Source organism: Diplotaxodon limnothrissa, linkage group LG20 (genome assembly GCF_057381915.1).
Source record: "Diplotaxodon limnothrissa isolate DT_005_m linkage group LG20, D_limnothrissa_male_GT1.1, whole genome shotgun sequence".
NCBI classification, from domain to species: Eukaryota; Metazoa; Chordata; class Actinopteri; order Cichliformes; family Cichlidae; genus Diplotaxodon; species Diplotaxodon limnothrissa.
The window spans coordinates 38,092,490-38,117,785 of record NC_140615.1 but is presented as its reverse complement, the minus strand read 5'-3'; the positions used below and the strand labels follow the sequence as shown (position 1 = coordinate 38,117,785).

General features: G+C 44.6%; 1 protein-coding gene across 1 annotated transcript in view; it reads right to left on the bottom strand.

Moving 5' to 3' along the window:
* Positions 1-25,296, bottom strand: part of LOC146611458 (neural cell adhesion molecule L1.1-like) — a 43,355-nt gene extending 18,059 nt beyond the window's left edge. Inside the window, exons 1-11 of the mRNA XM_085344119.1 lie at positions 25,177-25,296; positions 7,876-8,265; positions 5,168-5,270; positions 4,587-4,753; positions 3,488-3,610; positions 3,024-3,194; positions 2,540-2,651; positions 1,741-1,925; positions 1,319-1,450; positions 377-520; positions 181-292 (exon numbers count right to left, since the gene is read on the bottom strand). Of these exons, the coding sequence (XP_085200245.1) occupies positions 181-292; positions 377-520; positions 1,319-1,450; positions 1,741-1,925; positions 2,540-2,651; positions 3,024-3,194; positions 3,488-3,610; positions 4,587-4,753; positions 5,168-5,270; positions 7,876-8,020 (1,394 nt within the window). The 5' untranslated portion in view covers positions 8,021-8,265; positions 25,177-25,296. The remainder of the gene's footprint in view (positions 1-180; positions 293-376; positions 521-1,318; positions 1,451-1,740; positions 1,926-2,539; positions 2,652-3,023; positions 3,195-3,487; positions 3,611-4,586; positions 4,754-5,167; positions 5,271-7,875; positions 8,266-25,176) is intronic.

Below are 25,296 nucleotides of genomic sequence, written 5' to 3'. Positions count from 1 at the left end.
TCTCCACAGGGCTGGTTAATCAAACTTTCTGATAAAATACTGCCCCCTAGTGGTGAAGGTTAAATTCTGCACAGTGTAGTTAGAGAAATGATTTTCACTGAGGTGAAAAGGTTCAGCAGAGAGAATACAGAGAGGGTATTTTAGTTACACTGATGAGAATCCACACTGTGTGACACTCACCATGTGACGCGGGGTCGTGGCGAGCCAAAAGACTCACAGTGCAGTGCGACGTCTCGGCCCTTGGTGGCATTGTAGATGAACCCATCAGGGGACAGGATCTGAGGGGGGAGCTCTGAGACAGAGGGAGAGACGCCGTCATTAACCAATCACAGGTGAGACAGAACAAAGAAGGACGTGAACCCGGCGGGAAACATACCGACGACGTAGAGGTAGGTGTTGAGGAGGATGGAGCCGTGGTCGTTTTTGGCTTCACACTGGTACACGGCCGTGTCGCCAATGTTCACGTCTTTCATTATGAGCGTTCCTGCGGTCACCGTGCGCCGAGGTTCTTCATCCACTTCTACAGGGGGGGGGGGAGAGGCGAGGAGGCAATGTAGAGTTTGTCAAACAGAAACAGGCTGAATCTAAAGAACTGTTTAACAGAGAAGCTGAGGCCCACTGAGAGGAGCAGCAGCTGTCACCGCCTGTCACCTCCCTCCCTCTGCTGCTTTCTCAGTTTCCCTCCCAGTGTGCTCATATTCCTTCCTTTTCTTCCTTTTATGTGGCTTTTAGTTTCTTTCCTCATTTTAATTTTCCTAAAAGCCCATCTTCATAAGTAACATGTAAACTCTGAATGTGCGAAACATCAAGAAGAAGGTTTGATACAGAAATGTGGACTCTTTCTTTGTCTCATTTCCATCGTCCGTTCTTTCTGCCCCGGTCTTTTGATTCAGTCATTTCTCCCTCTTCTTTGTTCTGATGATTTGTTTCCTTACTCTCTGTTTATTTTTCTATCTTCTCACTTCTCTCTCTCTCTTTTGGTGAGTCCATCTAATTCACGTTAAGCTTAAGAGGCTCTCTGTCCACAGAAAGTCGACAGCCTGGAGCCAGGAAATGCTCGCTCTGCCCTGCCTTCAAATCTATGTCTGTGGCCATCAAGCTTTAATAGAATCAACATCGAGTTACCCGAAGGAACGGTTCACTCTGCAAAGTGCTGATCATCAGAGTAATACAAGTCTGTTTGCCCCAGCTGTTTAAAGGTAGTTTATCATGTGCACTATATAAGAAATCGATAACTCCTGAGTATCAATCACACACATCAGGTGCTACAGTTTCTCCCCAAAGAATCACAAACAGGTCCGTCAGAATCTTGCTGTACCTGTTAACAGCTGACCGTTGATCCTCCAGGTGATGCTGGGCCTCGGGATGCCGTCCGCCTGACAGTCCAGTCGGACTGTTTCCCCGGGAGTGTACATCAGGTTCTGAGGCTCCTTCATCCAGTAAGGAGCCGCTGGAAAACGAAGAAAAGCAGCATTTAAACCCTAAAATATAAATCTCAGAGTCAGAACTTGTCTGTTGAACATTTGGCTGTAACTCTGAACAGGCTTCAGGACCTGTTGATGTTAATTAGTGAAGTGCTCCTTTGAAGTTGTGAACATGTACACATGTTCTTCAGTAAAGACTCACAATCATCTCAGACAGAGGAGCACAAACACGTTAGAGTTCAAACTAACACAGAGATCACGTCCTCACAGTCAGCAGAGCACCGTGATCGTCTGTGCGCTCGGCTCAGCGGCCTACCTTCCACAGTGACCGTGAAGGAGCGCGTGATGGAGCCGTGGGTGTTGGAGGCTTTGCATTCGTACTCGCCGTCGTCATCCAGGGTGATGTTGTCGAAGTGGAGCCAGCGGTCAAAGTTAATAACTTGGCCGGTTGTGTCTGCCAGGACACCATCCTTTTTCTTCCATTCCACCTGAGGTGTGGGTCTGCAGAGACGGACATGGAAGAACAGAAGGATGTGACTGTGAGAGAGAACCGATCATGGAAGTGAGGTAGGCGACGAACAGAAGATCGATCACAGGAGGAAATTAGAGCTGAGTGCATGCAGATGATCTTGGTAATGATGTAACATCCTTTTTCATCATTAACTCAAAATTATAGTGAGAGTCCATTTGTTGCCATAGACAGGAAGCAGGATCATTAGAATGAAACTGGACAGATCAAATGATTTCATATGAAGAAAAAGGAGCAAGGCTGCATGAGGTCAGCAGGCCAATTTCTTACGAGCAGAGAAAATATGAAACAGTAACTGGGTCCTGAGTGTGGTTGTTATTGTTGTTGTTGTTGTTGTGTGTGGCTGTAGCAGAAAAGCCACAGCTGAGTGTTGTGAGAGCAGCAACTGGGAATAAAGTGCGTTGAAAGAGCGAACCAGGTGGGTCAGTCATTCTTATGCCACAAGGATCATAAACATGACATGAGTTTCACGTGTAAACAAACTGAAGGTGGAAGCACACACACACACACACACACACACACACACACACACACACACACACACACACACACACACACACACACACACACACACTGAGATGCTTACAGGCCTCTGGGTAAACATTCCAGGGTGACGCTGTTCCCCTTGAGGGCTGATATTTGGGAGTGGTTCCTGTGGTGGAAGAACTCGGGTTTTCCTCCATGAGCCACGCTGTTACCTGGACGATGTGAAGACAGAAATCAGGACACGGAAACTGTGAAGCTCGATCATCACGGTCATGCTGATTATTGCAACAATAAATGATGAAATGAAGACAAATAGCCTACAGGGCAGGGCTGATTAGTCGACTGTGATCTAGTTACTGAGCATATACGCGTCATCATAGTGGAACAAACACTGGTGTCTCAGTTGTGTTACAGTGTAGTCTGCATGACATAATTAACTGTTCTGGCTGATGTTACCTCACACAGAGAGCGTGATCACGGTCCGCACACACACAGGACAGCGTGATGCTCTGACTCACTTTTCTGATTTTTCTTATCTCTATATTTAACACTTTGTGTGCATTGTGCGTTGTGTGTGCGCTCACTCTGCTTGACAGAGAGGGAGACAGCAGTGGCAGGTAGAATAGTCCTGGCCTCTCTGTACTGGGCGTGGCAGATGTAGTCCTCTTTGCTGTCACTCCTCATGAGGTTCGCGAAGTACAGCTTCCCGTCCAGGCCGATCGTCACTCTCTCACTCCGAGTAATGTGCATCAAATCTGAGCCGGGACGGGGACAGTTTAATGTAGGTGGGAAATAAAGTTCAAAGCATGGAAACTGCAGTGGAAGGTGAAAATGTTTTTCACGTCAGTGTAAAATGAAATTGGTTAGTTTGCTCTTCAAATGCACAATAAGCGCCTCGCTTTATTGCACCGCAGCCTCAATAAGCTGATAACTGAAAAGGCAGAGAAGGTCAGTCATAGAAAAATGGAGGAGAGTGGACATAAAGAGTCTGTGTGTCACAGAGGCAGGCAGCTGATGAACGGGACAGGAAACAGATCGGCACACTCACTTATGTTCATCCAGTGGATGCTGGGAGGAGGTGAGCTTTTTGGAGGGTTGCAGGACAGGACCATACTCTGTCCCACGAGTCCTCGCTCACGCTCCACTTGTTGTTTCATGAGAATTGGCTGAGCTGAAACACAAAGCAGCAGAATACAAGTTAATACTTGTGCAGGTAACAATGAAGAAACAATGAAAATAGTGACGCAAAATAAAACAATACAAAGAAGGAAGAAGATAATTGTAAAGATACACTCCACAGCTGTTGTAACACAGTGGACTGGAGGAAATCTCCAGGATAATAGACTTTAAATGCCTAAATTATATAAAAACAATGCCAGGGTTCATTTGTAATTAAGAGGAGCTGAAACAATAGCTGCATATTTACAATCATGTGGACACAGAGTGACATCATCTGTCTTTTTGGGTCACATGATTAACTTGAATCTCATATTTCCTGCACAGCTTCTCAGCTTTCATCAGCCAGTTATTTATTTTGCTCTGAAACATTGTTTAAAAGTTTTATTTGCTAAAAGCAGCTTTCTGATGGTGCTTTGGGTAAATCAAGATACCTCGACCACATGCTGCCTGTCGAAACTGACATTTAGTCATCAAAACCTTTAGAAACGCTGGCTGAGCTGATTGTAAACATTGAAGTTTCCCAAATTAATTGAGAACAATGGTTCTCTGGAAGTCACAGAGCAATATTCAATCACAGAAAAAAAAAACTGTGAGGAAGAAAAACAACAAATTATGGAAGTAATTTGCAGAGGAAATAAATAAATAAAATCTGAAAGAACTGAACTGCAATCAAAACCACGGCGGAGGTGAGATCCGGGGCAGAAAGAGCCCGTACAGTATAATATTTCATCTGGAGAGATTTTAGTGAGTCTGTGTGCACGCTGACCGCAGCCATCGGCTTCATCCTCCACACCCACGGTACATCCTCCCTACTGAGTGACGTCACAGTGCTGTCTCCGGGAAATGGTTGCCGTGGCAACTTGAGATGAGCGAGCAGAACAGGTGGCCCCGATCAACCTCACTGACTCACTGATGTGTGTGTGTGATTTTATATGATCGTGTGACATCTGTGCCTTTGTGTGACTCACGCTCTACGTTGACTTTGACGGTTTGTGTCATGGCGGTGCCCAGACTGTTGGAGGCGTAGCAGCGGTATTCACCCTCTAACATATCCAGGGAAGAATTGTCGCCTCTCAGCGTTCCGGATCCTTCGGTCTCAGATCCGAACAACTCGCCATCTTTCAGCCAACGGAATCTATGAGCACAGAGGGGAGAACGGCTGTCAGCACATCAGCAGTTTACAAAGTCACAGAAACAAACCTTAAATCACACAATGAAGAAAACAGCTTCTATTTATTTGTGAGCTATTTTGAAGGATCTACATTTTCATTATAAAGCAGCGAGTCTTTATCTTTGGATCAAAGCCGGAAACAGGTTCATGTAAAATTTTCAGCCTTTTGATTGACGGCCTGAAATACAGAAATACATAAATATGAGGAAGTGTAACATTTACAGCTGTTATTATTACTTTTAACAGTCTGTCTCCCCGAGAGAAGCAGGGAGTGGAGAGAGGGACGAGCTCGGGGAGGGAAACAGCTGAGAGACAATTTTGTTCTTGTTTTATTATGAGGACATTTATTGCCATGTCAGCACACACAGGTGTACGTACGTGGGTGCCGGGTTCCCGGTGGCCTCACAGGCCAGATTGAAGTCTTCTAGAGAAAACACTGTGTGTGATTTTGGCATCTCTGTCAGCACTGGAGGCTGAAATACTGAACACACACACACACACACACACACACACACACACACACACACACACACACACACACACAGTAATGAAATTGGCAGAGTACAGGCAGGTAAAGTAGGGCGTACAGATCGAGACACATCTAGAGGGATTGACTGAAGCTCATTCATCATTCTTAGTTCTGGCAGGTCCTCTAAAACCATCGTGGTTAACAGGAGCCACTGTTTCAAAAATAAAAAAAGATAAACATCCTATAATAACAGCAAAAATTAAAAACTACAGTTTTTAATGGAATACTCTGATATTTTGTGACATTGTATATTTAAATAAAATATTTTGTAGATAAATGAGTCTCAGGTCAGCTGATAAGTAGCTTCTGATCGTCCCTAGAAGCAGGCTACAACACAGAGGAGACCTTTGTGATTGCTGCGCCCAAACTTTGGGCAACTTTCTTCAAATTAGGATCCCTCCAACACTCAACATCTTCAAACCCGTCTGAAAACACACTGTTACTCACCAGCTTTAAGTTATGACTGAGTTTTTGTTTTGTTCTTTGTGTGTGTTTGCTCTGCTTTTTTTTTTTTTTTACCATGTACAACACTTTGGTCGACCTGTGCTGTTTTCAAATGTGCTTGTGGAGAATTTTCCTGAACATACTGAAAGGACAGAGTTCAGTTTGTGCTGAAAAATAAAGCTGCGCATGACAAACATTTACTCAGGTTCGTTGGAGCTGTACAAACTCTGTCATGTTCATTTCTATGTATGTTTGCACATTTCATTAAATTGCTGCACCGAATCCAAGAAATACAGAGAAATGAAAAGTGGTCCAAGACTTTTGCACAAGAACTATACAGAAATACAATGAAATGACTAATGTGGCAGTTTCAGCCCTCCAAATATCCGTACATCTGTTTCAGAAAAATACTCAAAATAACATTAAATCAGTTTTAAATGAGCTAATATAGAGGACATGATCTCTTCCTTAGTGTCTGTGTGGAGTGATGCAGGGGAGAGATGTTCTGCTTTGACAAATCTAACAGGAAAAGTGCAGGTGAGCAGGTGCGAGACACAGTCAGCAGACGTCCGGAGCAGGTTTCTACCAATGAAGCACCGCTCACGTCAGAGCTGCAGACACGACACACATTTCTTCATTACAGCAACAAAGAAAATCACTTACTGTTGTCTTTTGTATCTGTGTCCACGGGAAGCAGTGAAAGGAGAGCAGAAAGGAAAGGTTTACAGACTGAACAAACACATGCTGGCACATTCTTCATGCTGTTCCCCGAGCGGGACAAGATCTGCTCATTAACAGGATTTTTATTAACAGTGACAACATCTCAGGGATTTTATCTTCCTTCTTGGTTTTCTGACTCAGACACACTGGCGTCTCAGGTCACTTTACATCCATCTCCTTAATTTTTTCTTCCCCGTGTCTCCTTTTCCTTCCCCTCCCTCCCCTCTCTCCACCTCCCCCATCGTTCTCCTCCTCCTCCTCCTCCTCCTATCCTTCTCTTCTTCCTCTCCTGCCACACCCAGAAAGAAGGTCGTTTACCGAAGGTCAGACTGAACCTGATTCCTCCTCTGACTCCCGCTTCCCCTCCTCTCCTCTAGGAGTGTGATAAGCCTGCTGACCTTTGACCTTTATCTCCAGGACCAGAGGTTATTCTAACCTGATTGTTTGGATTTATATTTGTGCTTAGATGTGTTCGAAAGTTCCATATCTGACAGGAATAAACACAGCACCAGAGCTTTACTGAACTTTACTGTGCAGGAACCAAAGGATCCACCTTTAAATGGCCCCCTATCAGCACACGTCACGTTTCTGGTCAGTTCCATCAAAGGTTTTTCCTCAGATGCCTGAAAGGCGAACAGCTTTTTGTTGGAGTCTGAGGTCTGTGGTGACGTCGCAGTGGTCAGAGTGAGCTTTGGTCCAGAGGTGCTCGAGGAGACAACCCTGAAGGAGAGTTTGTGGCTACTGCAGAGCTCTATGATCTCACAGACGATGTCTCCCGGTGCTTTCTTTTTCTCTCTTCTTCTGTCACCCCTCACTCCACAACTGATGGTTCTACAGGAAGTTTTTTCCTGTTAAAAAGGAGTTTTTCCTTCCCACTGTCACAATGTGCTGATCGTATGGGGAGGGGTTGATTTTCACAGCATACTGTGGGGTCTTTGGAGTCTAAAGTGTCTTGAAGTAACTGTTCTTGTGAGTTGGAGCAACATAAATAACCTGAACTGACCTGACGTCTCTGCGAACATTTCAACCAAACGCATCAAATGTTGAACGTTACGTCTTGACAAAGGCTAAAGAAAAAAGAAATCCATAGTTCTGGTTCTTCTCCACAGCGCTGCATCAGAGGCTCGTGGGTAGTTTAGACTCCTCCCCTGATGCCTATGAAATAATTCAAGTTGGTGGCTACAGCAGAAATCTACTGACCTGATACTTAATTTCAAAGAGTAATGATATGATTAGAGAAGCCAAATGTGGAAATTCTCCCTCATACTTCCCAGCCCTGTTAATTCTGAGGAAATGGTTTGGAAATATTTACTGGAAATGAAAAAACAAACACTTTCCAGTGTTTCCAGTGTTTCCAGTGTGTGATGTGTGCAGTGGAGGAGGGAGTACTCACAGCTTTCGGGGATGTGGATGGCTCCCTGAGCAAACGGAGGCGTGGAGGAGAGGAAGGACAGAGGGAGCAGGAGGAGGAGGAGCAGCGGGAGGGCGGGGGAGCACATCCCCCTACAGCCCATCCACCGACTCTGTGACACACACATCTTTCAATGTCCCATCAAAAGTGATGCAAGACACCCACACACTCATCAACACATAAAGAAACACACACACACACCCACGCACACCAAGGCAGACACACACTCCAGGGACCGCCCGGAGCTGAGGGAGAGCTGAGAGGAGTAAACAGCAGTAAGTTGGTGGGTGTGTCTGTTTCCTTTACAGCCCAACTGTGAGTGAGGCTCGCTCCTCGCTCCGTCAGCTCCACAAACGCTTCTTCAGGAGCTGGCTGTGGGGGGAGGGGGGGGGTGACCCCGAGAACAAAGAGGGATAAGAGGGGAGGAGAAGAGGAGGGGAGGAGGGGAGGGGAAAGAAGCAAAGACATGGTTAATTTGACCAAACATAAATCAACAGAAGACAAATATTAATGTATTCCAGAGGGGGGAAAGTTTGACCCAAAATCACATCACGATGAATCCACGGCACATCTGTGACGTTGAGAATAAATTCTAAGATTTAAATTCACTTTGGGTTTGAATTTAGTACAGAATCCACAAAAATCTGAGATAAAGAACGGACAATACCGGGTCACCTCGATAAAGTCAAGATCAGATCAAAGCAGCAGGAAGCAGCTTCTCCACTAATGACATTACAAAGAGAGATTGAGTGTGTGTGTGTGTTTCTGCCACACTCGCCGCATTTCCATTCATCTCAACATCTCCTCCTTTGTCCCTGCCTGGTGACTGAACACTGACCCGTGACAGCAGGAGTGTCGGGGGGTGAAAGCAGACACAGATGGATCAGGCTTTCTCCCTTTTGTTTCATCATCTTACTGCTGCCTCGACATGAAGGCCAAAAGAAGAACCCTCAGCGCTCCGAGTTTGGCCACATTCTTGTTTGTACTTGAAGTTGGGGATTACGCGCTCCTCCTCTGCGAGCTGATCAGCTGAAACTAACAGCCAGGCTAAAAATAGCCGATTGTGCCACTTCAAAGCCATGAAATCAGGCTGCGGCTCCATGTATGGGAATACTTTGATCAAGCAAAAAATGAAAGAAACTGAGGGAGATCCCTCGAATGAGCCAAACATCTGTGACAGGTTTTCATGCTAAAGCCTGAAACAGTGTTTCCTCCACTCCAAACCATTCATGCCTCCAGGAAAATTACTGTAAATGCTCCTGATTTATTTGGTATCATGTGAGCTCCAGTGAAACAGAAGCTGCCAAAAAAGCTCATTGTGCAGTTTTTGCATTTGCATGAATCAGTTTGTTTGTTTGCTAACAAGGACAAATCCCAAACAAGCATTTTGTAACGCGTCGTGAGACTTTCACCACCGGGGGCAGCATTTTATCTTTGGGTATGTTTTTATATCTGTTCAGGAGGCTCTGCCTTTAACCAGGATTATTAAAGCAAATAGGTTCTTATAACTTTCCTGATTCAATTCAACACTGAAGTACAGCCTGCACCTAACTTGACTTAATATCCCTTTGACACAGTACAGAGATGCGTTGAATATAAAGTCAGTTGCCTCTTTAGATTCTTTTCACAACTTTATGTAATTTTTTAAAAGACAGGAAGTTAGAAGAAATAACTGTAAATAACAACCTGGAGTCATAAGAAGACAGTAAGATAGATTGTCCAAGAGTTCATGTCACTCATGTCATTTTCACCAGAGAGCTGAGAGGACGCATCGCTCATGGAAGATGAATACAAAGAATCGAATAGAGCCAGTGTTGCTGTCAGTGTCTAATTGCACTGATGGATGACATATTGCAGATGAACAGGGTCTGGGTCTGGATGACTGTCCTCCCTCATTCACTCCCTCAGTGGACAATTATGGAAATACAAGTTTTTATACACTGACTTTATGCCTGGTGTGATGCTGCAGCAGCTTAAAGATGCTCCGACTGTACCGACTCCACGCTGACACACCGGAGTGAGAATACTAACAGACAGGGAGGGCAGAGGAGGTTACAGGAGGTGTCATAACTTATCAATCTGTGAGTGTAACCACCAGCAGTCCTCCGCCAAGGCCCGTCTCCGAGGCTTCTCTTAAAGCACACACATGGGGTGAGGGGCGAGGAGTGACAGCTGGCTAATGTAGACCCCCTCCAACATCTCATAATTACACAACCTGTCCCCAGCACACACACAAACACACACACACTGTCTCTTTGTGAGGATCCAGGTGTTTCTGAGCATCTCCACAAACACAGAGAGGACACAGACGTGACCCCCGTTCAGTTCCTATGACTGTCAGAGTCTTATTCTTCTAGTTTTTCATTGTTATCACTCATGATTACACACACACACTCACATCTGCCCTGCGTCACGGTCACTTAAACACACACACACACACAAACACACACACACGCGCACACACACACACACACACACACACACACACACCTGCTCCCGCCTGTCGGGCTGCTGCTGTTACCTGCCGGGCGTATTTTCAAAATACATGAGCCAAATGGCACAGCGGGACAGAAGGTGTGTGAGAGCCTGTGTGTGTGTGTGTGTGCGTGTGTGTGTGTGTGTGTGTGTGTGTGTGTGTGTTTGTCATTTCGTCACTGATGGGGCGTGGGGGGGTCTAATGATGTAACGAGCTCAGACAGAAAAATGAAACAGACGTAATAAATGACGGGTGAAGAAAACATCCCAGCATGCTCCACTTCCTTTAATAACAGCAGCCTCGTCCTCAGCATGGAGGTTTTAAAAAAACAGAAATCCATGATCATCCACAGAGACTTTCTTCATTTAAATATTCATGGTGCTCCTGCTGGCACTGACTTAAGGAGGGGGCGGAGCTCGTTAATGAATCAAGTCTTAATCTAAAGGCGCCTGATGGAGGGTCGCCTCCTTCACACACTCTGAGTCTTTATTGAGGCTGCAGCTTAGAGCTGCTTGACCTCTGCTGACAGGAAGCTCGTTGAGTTGCTGTTGCCGGTGCACAATGACATTAAACGCACCGTGTTGTTCGCCTCTCACCGATTCTTTGTTATCCTGGAAATTTGACACATTATGACCACTTGAATTAAATCAGCCGTGAGAGCACAGGAAGTCCATTTAGGATTTAGAGAGGAAGGACGAGGAGGAAGAGTTTCAGATCTGATTAATGCTGCAAGTTGCGGCGCCCTGCGTGTTCACGGCGCAGTCTTAGATTTAAGAAAACACAACATACCACACATTTGATCACAACTGTATATCAGCTGCAGACATGAATGTATCAGGCAGGAGGGGACTTTGCAGGTTTTATGGTGATAAAGCAAAAGTTAAGCTCCAAAAATTTTATTATTTGCTGTTTTTTCCACAGAAAACTAAAAGTGTTAAAGTTTTCTTCTGACGTGGAGCTCTCACAAACTGGGATGGACATTTTCTTTGATTTAAGAGAAGTTTATTAGTTGCAGTGTTGGCAAATTCACACTGTTACAGCAGCAACGCGGACACCGCAGGAATAATTAAATAGAAAGCTTTTGGTCTCTGTATATTCTTCCTATAGTCATATCTTACATATGTTACAGAGATTACCAGACCCCAGTCTGAGTGTTGGGTTGCCAGCTGAGTGCTCACTCTCAAGAATGAAAATGTTTAATGACTGAAAGCCCAAACAGGACATTTTAATAGCTGCTGTTAATCTCGCAGACCGCAGTAAAGAGGCAGTTCATGCCCTGTGGGCAGCCATGTTTCCGTTCTGTGCCGGTTAATATTAAACATACTGTACCAATTTCCTCTCTGCGGCCCCCCTCGGCTTCTTCAGGGTCCTGAGCCATCCCAGAGAACCTGAAGGGCTTCAAAAGGCAGAGGCAGGTGGACCCGCCCGTCCACAGGGAAGCCTGAGGGGAGGAGGGGAGACGGGGCGGGTGCAGGTGGAGCAGTCTGTGGGGAGGTGGGAGGGGATCGGAGAGTCAAAGGGAGGCGATGCAGGTGGACGGATGGAGAGCGACAGAGCGAGAAATTAATTCATTGATAGATTCCGATCTGGAGGAAAGAACAGGGACGTGTGGATGGAGAGATTAAGCAAATGCTGGGAGGAGAGGGTACTTCCCTTTTAGTCTGCACGAAACACACACACACACACACACACACACACACACACACACACACACACACACACACACACACACACACACACACACACACACAGGTGTACGGAGATGAGGAAAGAAAGAGCTATTCCCATGTTGTCCCTCCTATTCGCCCGCATGACCTAAATTCACCCTAAATTCATTATTCATTACACATCTCACATTTACTACTCCATCCACACACACACACACACACACACACACACACACACACACACACACACACACAGACCACAGAGCAGACAGTCTATAGGTGAACTCTGCTAAGTGTGTGCGACAGTCTGCAGATCGAGCTGCTGATGTCCTTCACATCAGTCCTCATGAATATGTGATGAAGTGTCATTTTAATGAAGCACCACTGAGTTAAACGTGCTGCTGTCTCTGTGTGAATAGCAGGGGGGATGATATGTATCAGACATCCTTTCTCTGAGAAATGACATTTATAAACTGTTCATGTGCAAAAGCAAATATGTTTTTAATGAAGCATAATGCACCCGGATTACAAAGAAAGCTGTTAATGAACAAATCTGCCTCGCAGAAAATGTTATCTTCTAAAGGTGAGGTAAGGATCACTATCTTGAATGAAGAATGAAAAAAATAATCAGCATACGAACTTTCCATAATTTAATCTAAACCTAGTGTAACAGCATCAACACAAACGTCAATGTCAGGAACCGAAAACTGGATTTTTTTGAAATGTCCACAGCAGACTCTAAAACTCCACACACATCACAAAACGCTACAAAGCATTTTGAATCTTTAGATTCTTCTGTCATAATTATTTGTCAAAGTGTGGGTAAACTTCCTGTTAGCATCTGAGAGGAAACCTGAAGACTGAAAAAATGAACCAAATTCAAGCTGCAGTTCCTTTAACAGCCACTGGAGGCAGACTCCAGCTGTGAGTCCGTCCCATAGACTTGCATGTTATAACTGTACAGCTGAAGTTTGATATATGGTCATCTCAGGCACAGTGGACCCGCCTGCTCTTCAGGCCTCTTACTTTTAATGGGTTGTACCCAATCAGAAGAAATTTGACTCGAAGGGGGAGGAGCTAAAAGGGTTAGGGTTAGGGGGTTAGGATGAACTGAGGCGCTGTATAAGATAAAGAAAGATTATTTTGAATTTTCAATCAAAGCTACTTTAGTAGAGTCAAAGCCAAAACATTTGGAGCTGGCTTTACTTTAAGAAGATCACTTTTTACAACTCGCTCTACTTTCCTCTTGTCTGTGTGACAGCTCCTTTCTGCAGGTGTTAGAGAGGAGGCGTGGCTTGTTAACACTCAGCATCACTGGTAACACCTGAGCCCAGCATCCAGTGCTCTAGAAAAGTCCTTAGAGCTCCTCTTTGAGCTCCTCTTTTGGACTTTGTTTGCTCCTTGGTTTATTGTCTTGCACTAAATCCCATTGCATTCAGCATTGACAGTACTGACTGCACACACCATAAATTAAGAAACATTTTAAATTGCTTGTTTAATTTAAAATAAACTCTTTCCTAATTGACATTTCTGCACTGCTCTCTTCCTGTAATGGCCGTCTGTGACATCAGTGTACAACAACAAGTCATTTTTTAATTGAATAAGTGCAAAAAGGTCATCTGATGACTTTAGTTTAATCTGATCTTTAGATGTTGGTGCAGAGCAGATGTGACAGTCAGTATGTGGGTTTATTCCTCTGAACCGCAGTGACTCAACATTTCTCATGAAGAGGCTTTGGCTCTTCTCCAAGCAGCTTAACAGATTACAGATTTGTAAAGTTTCTTCACATGCAACCAGGCACAAAGTACTCAAGTGCAAATGTCCTTCGGTAGACGATGAGCACCGAGTGTGGCAGGCACTTCCACAAAACCCTTTGTGACTGAGTGAGCAGAGAGGTCATTTCTCTCTTTCCCAACATGCAGAGCACAAACAGATTTGCTGAAAATTACAACAAATTAAAACAAAAGAAAAGAAAAAATATGTTACTGGGAAAAAAAGAGAGATCTGAAAGTGATGTTCCCTCAGTTCCACGAGCTGTTTGTTCTCGTTTGCGTTCCCCACCCTTACTCCCCTTTTCAATTCTTTAACTTCTTCACTTCTGTTTAGTAGATGGGGATCTGCCAGGCCCGGGAGCCGTTGTTTTCACCTCCACCATCTTTTTTAAGACAAGCAACAAACTGATGGGACGAGGACGGCCAGGTCTGACCAAGCAAACTTTAATAAGAGCCAGAAAGAGCGACTCAGACCTCAAACTCATCAGGTCAGTGTTCCCTGAGCTCACAGCCACAGGTAACACCACCTGAGGCCTGCAGACCAAATTTAAGGCCCATCTCCACTGGCTTCATTTTCTTGATGTGCTAATGTTTCACACTGTGTGCGGTGACAGCCACCGAAACAGATTCAAATCAGCATCAGTGACGAAACTATGACTGTTTTCAGCTGCATATTTTTACTCTATAGCTCTGAGTCACAGTTCACACTAATCACATTGATCAGTCTTAAAGCAGGCCTCGCTCAGTTCATCCTCAGAGGGAAAGGTGGAGGATCTGTTGTAGCTCCTCCCCCTTTCAGATCACTTCGTTCTGATTGGCTCTGTGCCAGAACATAATAGGGTTGTCCCCTGTTTATGACATCATACAGATCCAAGAGTAGAAAAAACTGAACCCAAGTGTTTAAATGATTTCTGAAACATGAAGTGTTTTTCTTCCTGTCAGTCATGACTCAGCTGCTGTGCATTTGTCAGCTTTATGATGCACAGATGATGTCACCATCAGCTCTGTCATTTACAGGGATGACCTCAACTCGAAGGATGTAGCAACACACACACACACACACACACACACACACGTCAGTGTTAAGCTGTCTTTGTGTTCACATCTTAGCAGACTGGGATTTCCCCGTGGAAGTGGAGAGATGAATAACTCAATAATCACGAGGAGGTTTCTGACCGACTACAAAGCTCCTCCGCTGACAGGCCTCCCACCACCCGCCGTCTTCTTCTGCCTTTGCTTTGTTTTTCCTCTCTGTTTGCAGCTTTTCCTCCTTCATTACTTTTGTTCTGCCATTCTGTTTGTGTGGATCCTCTTTCTGCCTCCACACCAGCGACATGCCTGTAAAACAGCTCCAGGCGATGCTTCACCATGAAAACTCTCCTGCCTTATCAGCCTCCACCATGAAAGAACCACGCTGCAGCAAAGGCAGAAGCATCCACCCCCCCGTTAATGGAGACACCGTAGGCTTTGAAAAAACAAGGTTGTGATTTCTGGGTGAAATGTTTTAGCCAGGCTCAGTCTGTCAGTCCAGGCTCTGATGGAGTGCCTTCATCTTGATCCCCAAGGAGAAATCCCACCAACTTTGCTGACTGTGCAGAGCTCAAAGGTCAAAGTTCATATGAACCAATTATTTTTTAGTATAATTTGTAACCTAAGGGGCTGAGGGCTCATGGGCTCATGGGCTGAGGTGAAGCATTTAAAATGAAGGCTGATGTTTACAAAACAGAAAGGTGATTTCTGCCTCCTCCTGATTTTAATCAAATAAATAAATTAAACAATAATAACAAAGAATAAAACCTGAAAAAAAAACAATCAGAGAGAGAAATGTTCAGCTCATGACCCTGCCCCTCAAAAATCTACAAACGTAATATTTTCTTTAGTGTCGACACCAACCGACAGTATCAGTGTGCTGCCCAGCCCCCGTCTGTGGCACGACGTGAACATCCGCCTTGGCTGAGCTTCCTTCAGGTAGTACCGGTAGATGTATATCAGGGTTGTTGAACTCCAGGCCAAGAGGGCCGGAGTCCTGCAGGGTTTAGATGTGTCCTCGATACTTCACAGCTGATTTAAACGGCTAAATGACCTCCTCAACATGTCTGAAGTTCTCCAGAGGCCTGGTAATGAACTGGTCATGTGATTCAGGTGTGTTGACCCAGGGTGAGATCTAAAACCTGCAGGACACTTGAGGTCTGGAGTTTGAGACCCCTGATGATAGAGAACAGTCCTCTTTGACAGCAACGTTAGAGGATTTTCATGAATAACTGCTTCATGTTTCTGGAACGAGACGTTTCAGACTTAAAGGGAAACAAACATCTCCTCAGAATTGGGCAGCCCACCCGAAAAACAGGGTCACAGGCAAGAGTATGAACATATTTTTGATTCTAGGCTTTAAGTATTTCACTAAACAAATGTTAGACACACCAGGCTGTCAGTCCTGAAGCACGGCTTGTTGTCCTGCAGAGGCAGAAAAAGCAGCGAATGTTTGTGTTTGTTGAATGAAAAGCTGGTTATCAAAAGTTCCTGATTATTTCTGACTAATCACTTAATTGACGAAGCATCTGAAGACATGTGCGTCTGTCACACAGCTCCGTTGTGTTATTTCTGTGTATTTGCCTTTCAGATGGGATGTGGGGAGTCGGTCCCGGAGCTCAGCCCGACGCTTTTCACATTCAAATGAGCTCTTATTGGTGTGACATTGTTTAGTCACCTCTGGATTACCTCCGCCCTCCTCCAACAGCCCACCCTCCCACGCACACACTCCGGCAGACACAAAGCCGGCACGTTTGTTTATGATTTGCGTTTCTCTCCACGAAGGCAAACGAAGCGACACAGGCACGAATAAATTGCTCATTAGTGACGGTATGCTCCTGGATAAACAACAGCTCCCGCGCTGGGTGGCTTCCCGGCCCCGCTGGAGTCCATTAGATTTAGCTGAGGGGTGAGTGGCGCCAGCTGTGAGAGGCCACAGTGTGACAGAGCGCTCGGGGCGGTGTATACAACACCCACGGCCACACATCTATCACTGCCTCCACCCAAATCAAAGTAAGTGGTGGTGGTAATGCACCATTTTACTGTTTGCCAACAGCCAACAAACACTATAAAGAAGGAGAAGAAGAAATGAAAGTGAGGAGGCAGCAGTACTGTTCATGTGTTTGAGAGAAGAAGTCTGAAACATGTTAACACGAAACAGGTCGTCCGAGCGAGGGATGTTACATCCTCTGATTCAACAACCTCTCTGGTTAATCTGATCTAATCATTTTCACACATCCTGGATTAAAACATGGAATCGGCGGCGTGCGGCCTCGGCCCTCGGCTCAGCTGCGACGTCAATCAATACCTCACATGATCATGTGTCACGCGTGTGACGGGCACACTTAACTGAGAGCTGTGAGATCAGCAAAGACCGCTCTCCCACTTCTTCTCTGGTTTCATTCTAGAAAGAGGCGATAAAAACATGGCCGACAGAGGAAACGCCTCAGCGACATCATCGGCTCAGACACCACCGAGCTACAGCTGTGACTGCCAGCAGCACAGATCCTGACCTGCTCCAGGACTTTAGGTAACGTCAGCGTCTGATTGCACGTTTGCCTCACGTCGACCTTTGAACCTTCACGTTTTCCTCGCTTTGCTTTGTTTTCATTGGAGGATTCATTACTTGGGTTTCAGATCGAATCGGACTTTATAAACGTCCGTGTTAGGGTTAGGAAGAGGCGGGAATTGGGTTAAAATGTTCTCCTTCCCAACAGTGTGTGATGCCAGCGGGTGCTTCACAGGTTTATGAGACCTGACAGACCTGACTCACGCTAACTCATGCTCTCCATCACAGCAGCTGTGACGCACAGTAGCTGGTTCAGGAGGAGTGAGCATATCTAACCACCAGCTCGAGTCTTTAGCTGCTAATGCTCCCACAGGCTAGTCCCGCGCGGCGTCCGTCTGCTGTACAGGTAGCGTACCTGGGTTTATCGTTGGACACGGCTGCCTGTGGCCAAAACAGCGAGAACACTGAGCTGAACAAACGAGCTGAAAGTAGCGCTCGTGGAGCTCAGGGAAGCAGTGAGTTCATGGTGTATGCATGAAAATATGAATCCCAGCAACGACTGAGATCACAGAGGTTTGTGTGTAAAGATCGAAAGCATGGCTGTAAAACTTTGTGAGGCCCAAGGCGAAACAGAAAATGAATCCACATTATGGAGATAAGCTCCACTTAAATGTTCTCACCAACACACACACATTATCCTCAGTGGTCCCACACACATCCTCTCTTGTTTCCACCACATCCTCCCACGCACTCCCACCCACTTACACCACAGCGAGCCAGCGGCTCTTCTGACTCTGGATCTTTCTTCTTCACGGCTGATGATCCACTGAGAGCTCAGACTCACAGCAGCTGCAGACACATCACACCTAATCCCTCCTGGCAGGTAAAAGGCGCTACGCCGGGCTTTGATTTTGTCTCAACATAATAACCTCGTCCTGTTGATGTGCGAGGTGTGAGGTCACAGCCAGCAGGTGCTCGGGAGCATCGACGAGACAAAGGTGAATTCGTTTGAAGCGCGGAGATGAAGTCACACAGAACACGAACGGACGAGTTTCTTTAACAAAGATGAAGGATTTCTGCAAGCTTAGTCTGGGTTTGCATTTCTTTCACAGATATTTCACACAAACAGCTACAACCTTCACTTGATTATTAGCCACTTGGTTCAAATAAAAACTTCATTATGAAACTAAAATTAAACTAAATTACATTAGCTGTTCATTTAGCAAGCGAGTGAGTTAGCAGGTTCATCAGAGTCATTATAGATGCAAGGACGGAAAAGGTGGTGCTAAGAGTATAACGCTGGTTAAATTATACACGTGCTGCTTTTACACATCAGGCAAAATAGATAAGAGACTGCAGTGATCGTTGCACTGGATCACGTGTCTCCCCAACACGTCTGTGTCAGGGATGCAGATCATGTGTGAAAACAGCAGCGAGTCACAGACGTTACAGCCTGTTTGCACACAGACAGTAAAAGTGAGTTTAACACACTGTTTGGTTCACAATTATTTCATTTTTGCTTCTTTTTGAGTCCGGTTGAACTTTACTGATGTGCCAGTAAGTTAATAACTTTAACTTATCAGCGTCTACCGTCACATCTCTCCGGCTCCCAGCTACACCCCTCCCAGGTGGGAGATCGCATTTCCTCTCAGAGCCTCGGTCTTTATCTTCTCCTCTTCTTCCTCCCTCTGCAGCATCGTTTGTCTCTGCTCGCCCCACCCTGAGCACGCAGGAAGGAAGCTTTAAATTAAAAGGAGATTTGACGTAAATCTCTTTATTTAATCAGACAGAAAAATGTCAATTTGGTTTGTGCACGCGCTTGTGTGTGTGTGTGTGTGTGTGTGTGTGTGTATTGGCAGTCTTTCCCATCCCTTTCCGTCATTCTCCCATCACCATGGTAACCCCCTGACTCCAGCAGCACACAGCAATATTTCCTCTTTTCCCATCCCCCAACACTGCCCCTCCTTCTTTTCTCCCATCCCCCACTCCATCCCTCCACACCTCTCCCTCGCTTTCTCTCCGGTGCCACTCCCTACATCGCCTCAACTCACCCCTCTCTCTCTCAGTCTGTTAAAGCAGCCGTCCAGCTTTTGGGAAGCTTATTCCCTCCTTTTGTGCAGGTTCTTAAAGTGCACACACACACACACACACACACACACACACACACACACACACACGCACAAATATAGCACAAATAAGGTGACAGATGGTGAGCCCAGGAAAAAGTTCTGCCGTCGCTGCAGGTATGAGGAGATAAAAGAAAAGCAGCAGGAGCTGAAATAATGCAGAACATACTAAAGTATCGAGAAACATATTTCCTCTTCCTGAGCGCTCATCTCTTAAACTGAAAAGCTTTATTTCGAGTACTCGGCGACTGGAGGTGCAACAGGATTAAACTCAAAAATGCAAAGAAATGTTAAATTATGCAAAGATAATCGTGGATTAAACGAGATAATTCTGCAGCTGTGGGATGACACGGACGCTGAGATTTAATCAGACATGAGGATTATTTTCATCACTTATTAACTTTGGAATTATTTTCTTGATTATTCAATTGTGAGTCGAATATCAGAAAAATCAGACAAATGCTAAAGATAACATTTGCGTGCCACAAAGATGAACTTTTACTTAAGGGCAGTGATGAACCAATCAGACATTTCTCCATCATGAAGCATGTTGGTGACTGAAACCATCTAACAGTGAATTCTGGGGAAATGAAGACGATATGACGGCTCAGTTTATCCCCACTGAACATATTTATCTTTAGAACGATCCAAACGTTTCACTTGGAACAAGTAAGAACGACATTAAGCAGAAAAAAAGCGGAGCAGAGCCTGGATGCTGTGGTTTCCTAACGCACAGGCGAGCTTCTCTTTGGGCAACAAAGTGGCCGATGACCTCACTCCTCTTTATTTCCTGTAGGTCACCGTGGTCTATAAAATCTCTCCACACCAGCATTAGTAAACCACGGATATGAATATTAGGTTTTCCTCTTTTTTGCGGTGGAGTGTGAAAGAGGTCACAGCAGGTGTGACTGATCAGTGTTTACTGGCTTTGAATGAGTCACTCTTTGTTTTAGTGAAACAGACTCATCTGTGAGCAAAATGAACACAGGACAGAGTCTGAGCTCCACTCAGTGTCATAAAGATTAAGGGAACGGACAAATGAACGCGTTTTAGACCACTCGAGTTTTTCTTCTGTTTCTGATTAGACTATTTGGGGATTTTATTATTTCTTTTAGAAAACTTTTTTAGAAAACTGAAAAAGTGCCTGAGATGATGTTTTTAAACCTTTTTCCCCGAAATCTCCCAAACATTCAGTTTATTATCAAATAAAAAAATGAAAAAACGCTGAAAACCAAAAAACGAGGCGTCCTGTTCTCGACTATATCAGCTTTGTATGAGTCACACTTTACGCTTCCTGAAACTCAAGTTTCACTTTTTAAAGAGAAGTTTTGAACACAAATGGATGTTTGTTCTTTATGACCATTTAAAGCTCTGACATTAGAAAAAACTAATGTTTAGTGATGCGAGCGAGTACAGTCTGAGGCTCATGCACCATCACCACAGAAGATACACGACAGGAAATATATGGTAAAAATTATCCTTTGATCAAACCAGTTTTGCTGGTTGGTGAGAAGCATCAGATTTATGTCTCGTATTGCTCATCTTCTGGTCAGGAGACTGTATGTCATGTGACCTTTGGTCCACCGAGTCACTGATCATATTGTTTGTCTGATATTTGTCTGATAGAGTCTCTGTGCTGGTGGTCACGCCATGAATGGACTCTTGTCATGGATCAGCTACACTGCCCACAAAAACAGACACATTTACTCCACTGTATGTGTGTGTGAGTGTGAGAGTGTGTGTGTGTGTGTGTGTGTGTGTGTGTGTGTGTGTGTGTGTGTGTGAGTGAGTGTGAGTGTGTGTGTGTGTGTTAAAGCCAGTGAAGTCAGATTAGCTGCTTCTGAAGAGATTAAAGCCCCAAACACAGAGGGGCTGTTAAAACCTGCCTACAGGCTCTAATCCGGGCTAATGGACGCACCCCCCAATCTCCACACACACTTGAAAAAGGAAGGAGGAAAAGATGGGAGGGGGGTGTTAAGGGCATTCCTTAATTTCTAAACACAAAGACCTCATTTGTTGAGGGTAAAATGGAAAAAAGGCGATGTGGAAGAACGAAAGGTCAAAAGAGAGGAAAGATGTTTCGAGGGGGAGGGAGCGGGGGCGTGAGAGCGAGATGGATGAAGATGGATGAGAAATGCCACAAAGAGAATCACAGACGACACTCGGAGCAAAGACGGACAGAGGAACTGAGAAAGAGCTAAATTCAGACTAATCTTATTTTCTGAACCCAGACCTCCATCTGACCTGCGGACCTGCGGCTGAAACCTTTTAGTCCAAACTGCTCATTCTTTGATCCACTTCATAGACCTGCTGGGACAAGACAAATTCAGGTTGTCCTCCCAGTCTGCATGCTAACGTAGGGATGTAGACACCGAGGCTTGCCCGAGGGCCCAGAATTACTCTCAGTAACAACTTCAGTCAGAGCGCTTTTAAACAGGTTTAAACAGTCTCCGCTAAACAACCGCATCGTTCCTCTGACATGTTCTGCATGCAGAGCTGCTAAATGCTGCTCGGGACGTCAGAAAACGATTAATGGAGAATATTTATGTGACAATATTTATTTATAAAAAGTCACAAAAAGTTGTGGAGAAACTGCCACAGAGTTTACGTTGATATTATTTTCAGAAATGTTGCGTAAAGTTTAATTTTTTGATGTGTGAAGAGTCTTTACCCATATCTGTAAAACTGATGATATCATTTTTACCTCAAACACTCCAAAGATCACACGTCTGGATCAACGCTTCGGAAAATGTTTGCTCCCAGCCTGGAAACTGTGACAGATGTTTACAGATGGGCCACATTTATGCCACTTGTTATATCTTTGCCCTTTTCATAACCTCTTATTAGTATATTGATCTTGTAAATGTAGATGAATAAACACGTCATCATTTTTGTGTCATAATTCAGAATCCAGGTTGATCAGATAGAGGCTGTCTGAATAATTTCAAATGCTTTTAACTGTATCAGGTGTGTCAGGTGGGCGAGTTTGCTCCGTCTGGATGAATAAGACTCACACAGGAGGCTCAGTGTGTGCCACATTGTTGGACAGCACCGAGCGCCCAGCACTCGCACACTCTGTAACTGCTGTCAGCTTCATATCATTTCTTATCAGCTGGCTCTCTGCAACGTACGGGTTGGTGTCATTATAGAAAACTATATTAAAGAATTTAAAGTGTCATAATGTTTGGATGATACAAAAGCAAAAACACAGAAATATATCGATGAAGAAGTGATTTAATCACCACGTCACCAGCGGCGCACACAGGGTTAGCTGGTTTAATTTGGGCGTTTTTCTGTCAAAAATCAAATCAAATCAATGTTCTGCAGATATCGTTCACTTAGTTTCATAAATGTTGTCGACATTAAGACAAGAGGACAGTGAGTGTCAGTGTAATTAAAAAGAGCTGCTCCTAATTTCAAGAATATATATGTACTTAATTTTTATTTTATACATTATTTAATTTAATTTAATGTATTTCATTGAGGGTAAAAACAAAAATCTCAGAAAGGCTTTCAGAAGAAAAGACGGGGAGGTTATGGTCTGATTGTGAAATAGAGAAACTTCATCATCTGCACAACTTAATATCATTAAAAATTCAGCGATCCGTCTGCAGTGAGGCGCTGCACACAGACACGAGTCTGTTTAAGGGAATTCCTGTCAGAAACACTTTAATAAGTTCAAACTCATTCACGAGAACGAAAAGCAGACGCAGAGCTGGAACTGAGCTCAGTCTGAAATGCGTCGGTGCTGCTGCTTCCTCTCCACTAAACATGACAGAAGACTGTTGAACTGAGTCTGAGGCAGGAAACAGTCGACTTTCAAAGCACAGAAACGGATCAGCTCAGAGTGTCTTTTAAAGAAGACGTGCTGCAAAACAGTGGGAAGCTACTTTTTCATGTTACTGTGACAGCACTGAGCAGCTCCTTCAGTGGGAGACTGCGGCACCCACGGTGTGGGACGGAGAGATTTCGCAGGTCTTTCCTCCCCACTGCTGTCAGACTCCATAATAAAGACTTTAACTGATCAAACACACACATCCATACATATGCAATAATACTAAGTGCAATAATCCTTTCTGTCATCGTTGTATTTTTACTCAGTTGTATATAGTATTTGTATTTGTATTCTATTTTTATCTTATTGTATATTTATTTTATTTTATTCTACTGTATATAGTATTTTATTTTATTCTATTCTGTACAGTTGTGTACTGTATTTATTCTTATTGTATTCTAATTTTTGCCTCATAACTTTTGCACTGTCCACTTCCTGCTGTGACAAAACAAATTTCCCACGTGTGGGACTAATAAAGGTTATCTTATCTTATCTTATCTTACTGGCAGCAAAAACAAAAGATGGATATGTTTGTTCAAAGAACAGTAAAGTTTAAAAACATCATTTGTTAATTATTGCAGTCATATCTTGAGAACAGGGCTGTGCAGAGCGCTCCTTTCATGATGCATATTTTTTCATGTGGCTGTCTGGAGGTAGTCTACTGTAAGTACAAAAGCCTGAATAAAAAATGCAGGCAGATGGTTTCAGTCAGTTTGACTGCTGCCAAAGATCTGGGGAGGGGAGAAAGAGAAAAGGGCTAAAAATCCTCCTACGCCACTCAGCCCTAAATATCCCTCCTCCTCCTCCTCCTCCTCCTCTCATCCCAGTCCAGGCTCCCTCTCACCTTCCACATCCTCTCATTTCTTCTGCTCTTTTTGGATTCAGGCTCTTCTGGGCTAAATCCTTCACCTCCCGTTTCACTCAAACTCTGCACCTTATCAACTTCCCCTCCTTCAGCTCTCCTTCCACCTCCTCTCTCTTATTCCTGCTCTCAGGTTCTGGCCTAATTTTAAGTGAGAAAACTCCACAATGCAGGCAAAGAATGACAAAGAGGCCTAAATGATGTTGCCATGAGGAAAAAGAGGAATTCCAGAGTAAACAGAAGCAAAGGACAAACACAGCTTTCTCTTCCTGCATTTTATCCCCCAATTCAGAGAGAAGTTGAGCTACAGGAAACACTTTTTTTTACACGTTTCTTGGTCATAAATGCTGATAAACTGAATATGTTCTTGGTTTTGGACCGCTAACTGGACAAACCAAAGACCCTGTTAACCTGGAAACAGCACCATTCAGCACCAGGCCATGGGCGGACAGCAGCCTGGAAGCTGGCATGGACACAAGATGGGAATTGCAGTTATGTTGTTTGGAGATATGAAGATCAGACTAAATCATTCCTGGCAGAGACTTTTAGCATGAAAGGAAGCGTGCTACAGAGCAGCAGTGAATAATTTAACACGATAATGTGGTATAGTGCAGCATTTCATTCAATATTCATAAAAACACACGGCCGCAGATGATTTATCAGATATTAAAAAGCTGAATCGGGTCAGACACTCCCTACAGATGGATTTACCTCCACACAAACATCACGAGTGAACATTTACTGACCCGAGCATGTTTGAGTCAAAAGGTGAAATCACAGACAGGAGGAAGTGCGCACCAACACCCACACATGTATGTACAGTGACACACAAACACTTGTCTAGTATCTCAGCACAGTCGCTCACACACTACCTGCCTTCCTATTATGTAAGACACCGTTAGAGCCTCCAGCCCTGATCTCCAACCCACTGACACACAGACACACACATTCATGGATGGAAACCCAGACACCAGCAGAAGCCTGGGATGCTTCAGTGTTAGTCCTACCTCTGCAGGTGTCTCCTCTTGATGTGTCTCCTCCTCTCAGGCTCCTCTCTGTGGCTCTTCTTCTAGCTCTGTATTGTTTCTCGGTCCAGTCCACCGACTCGTGCCTTTTCCTCCTGTCGT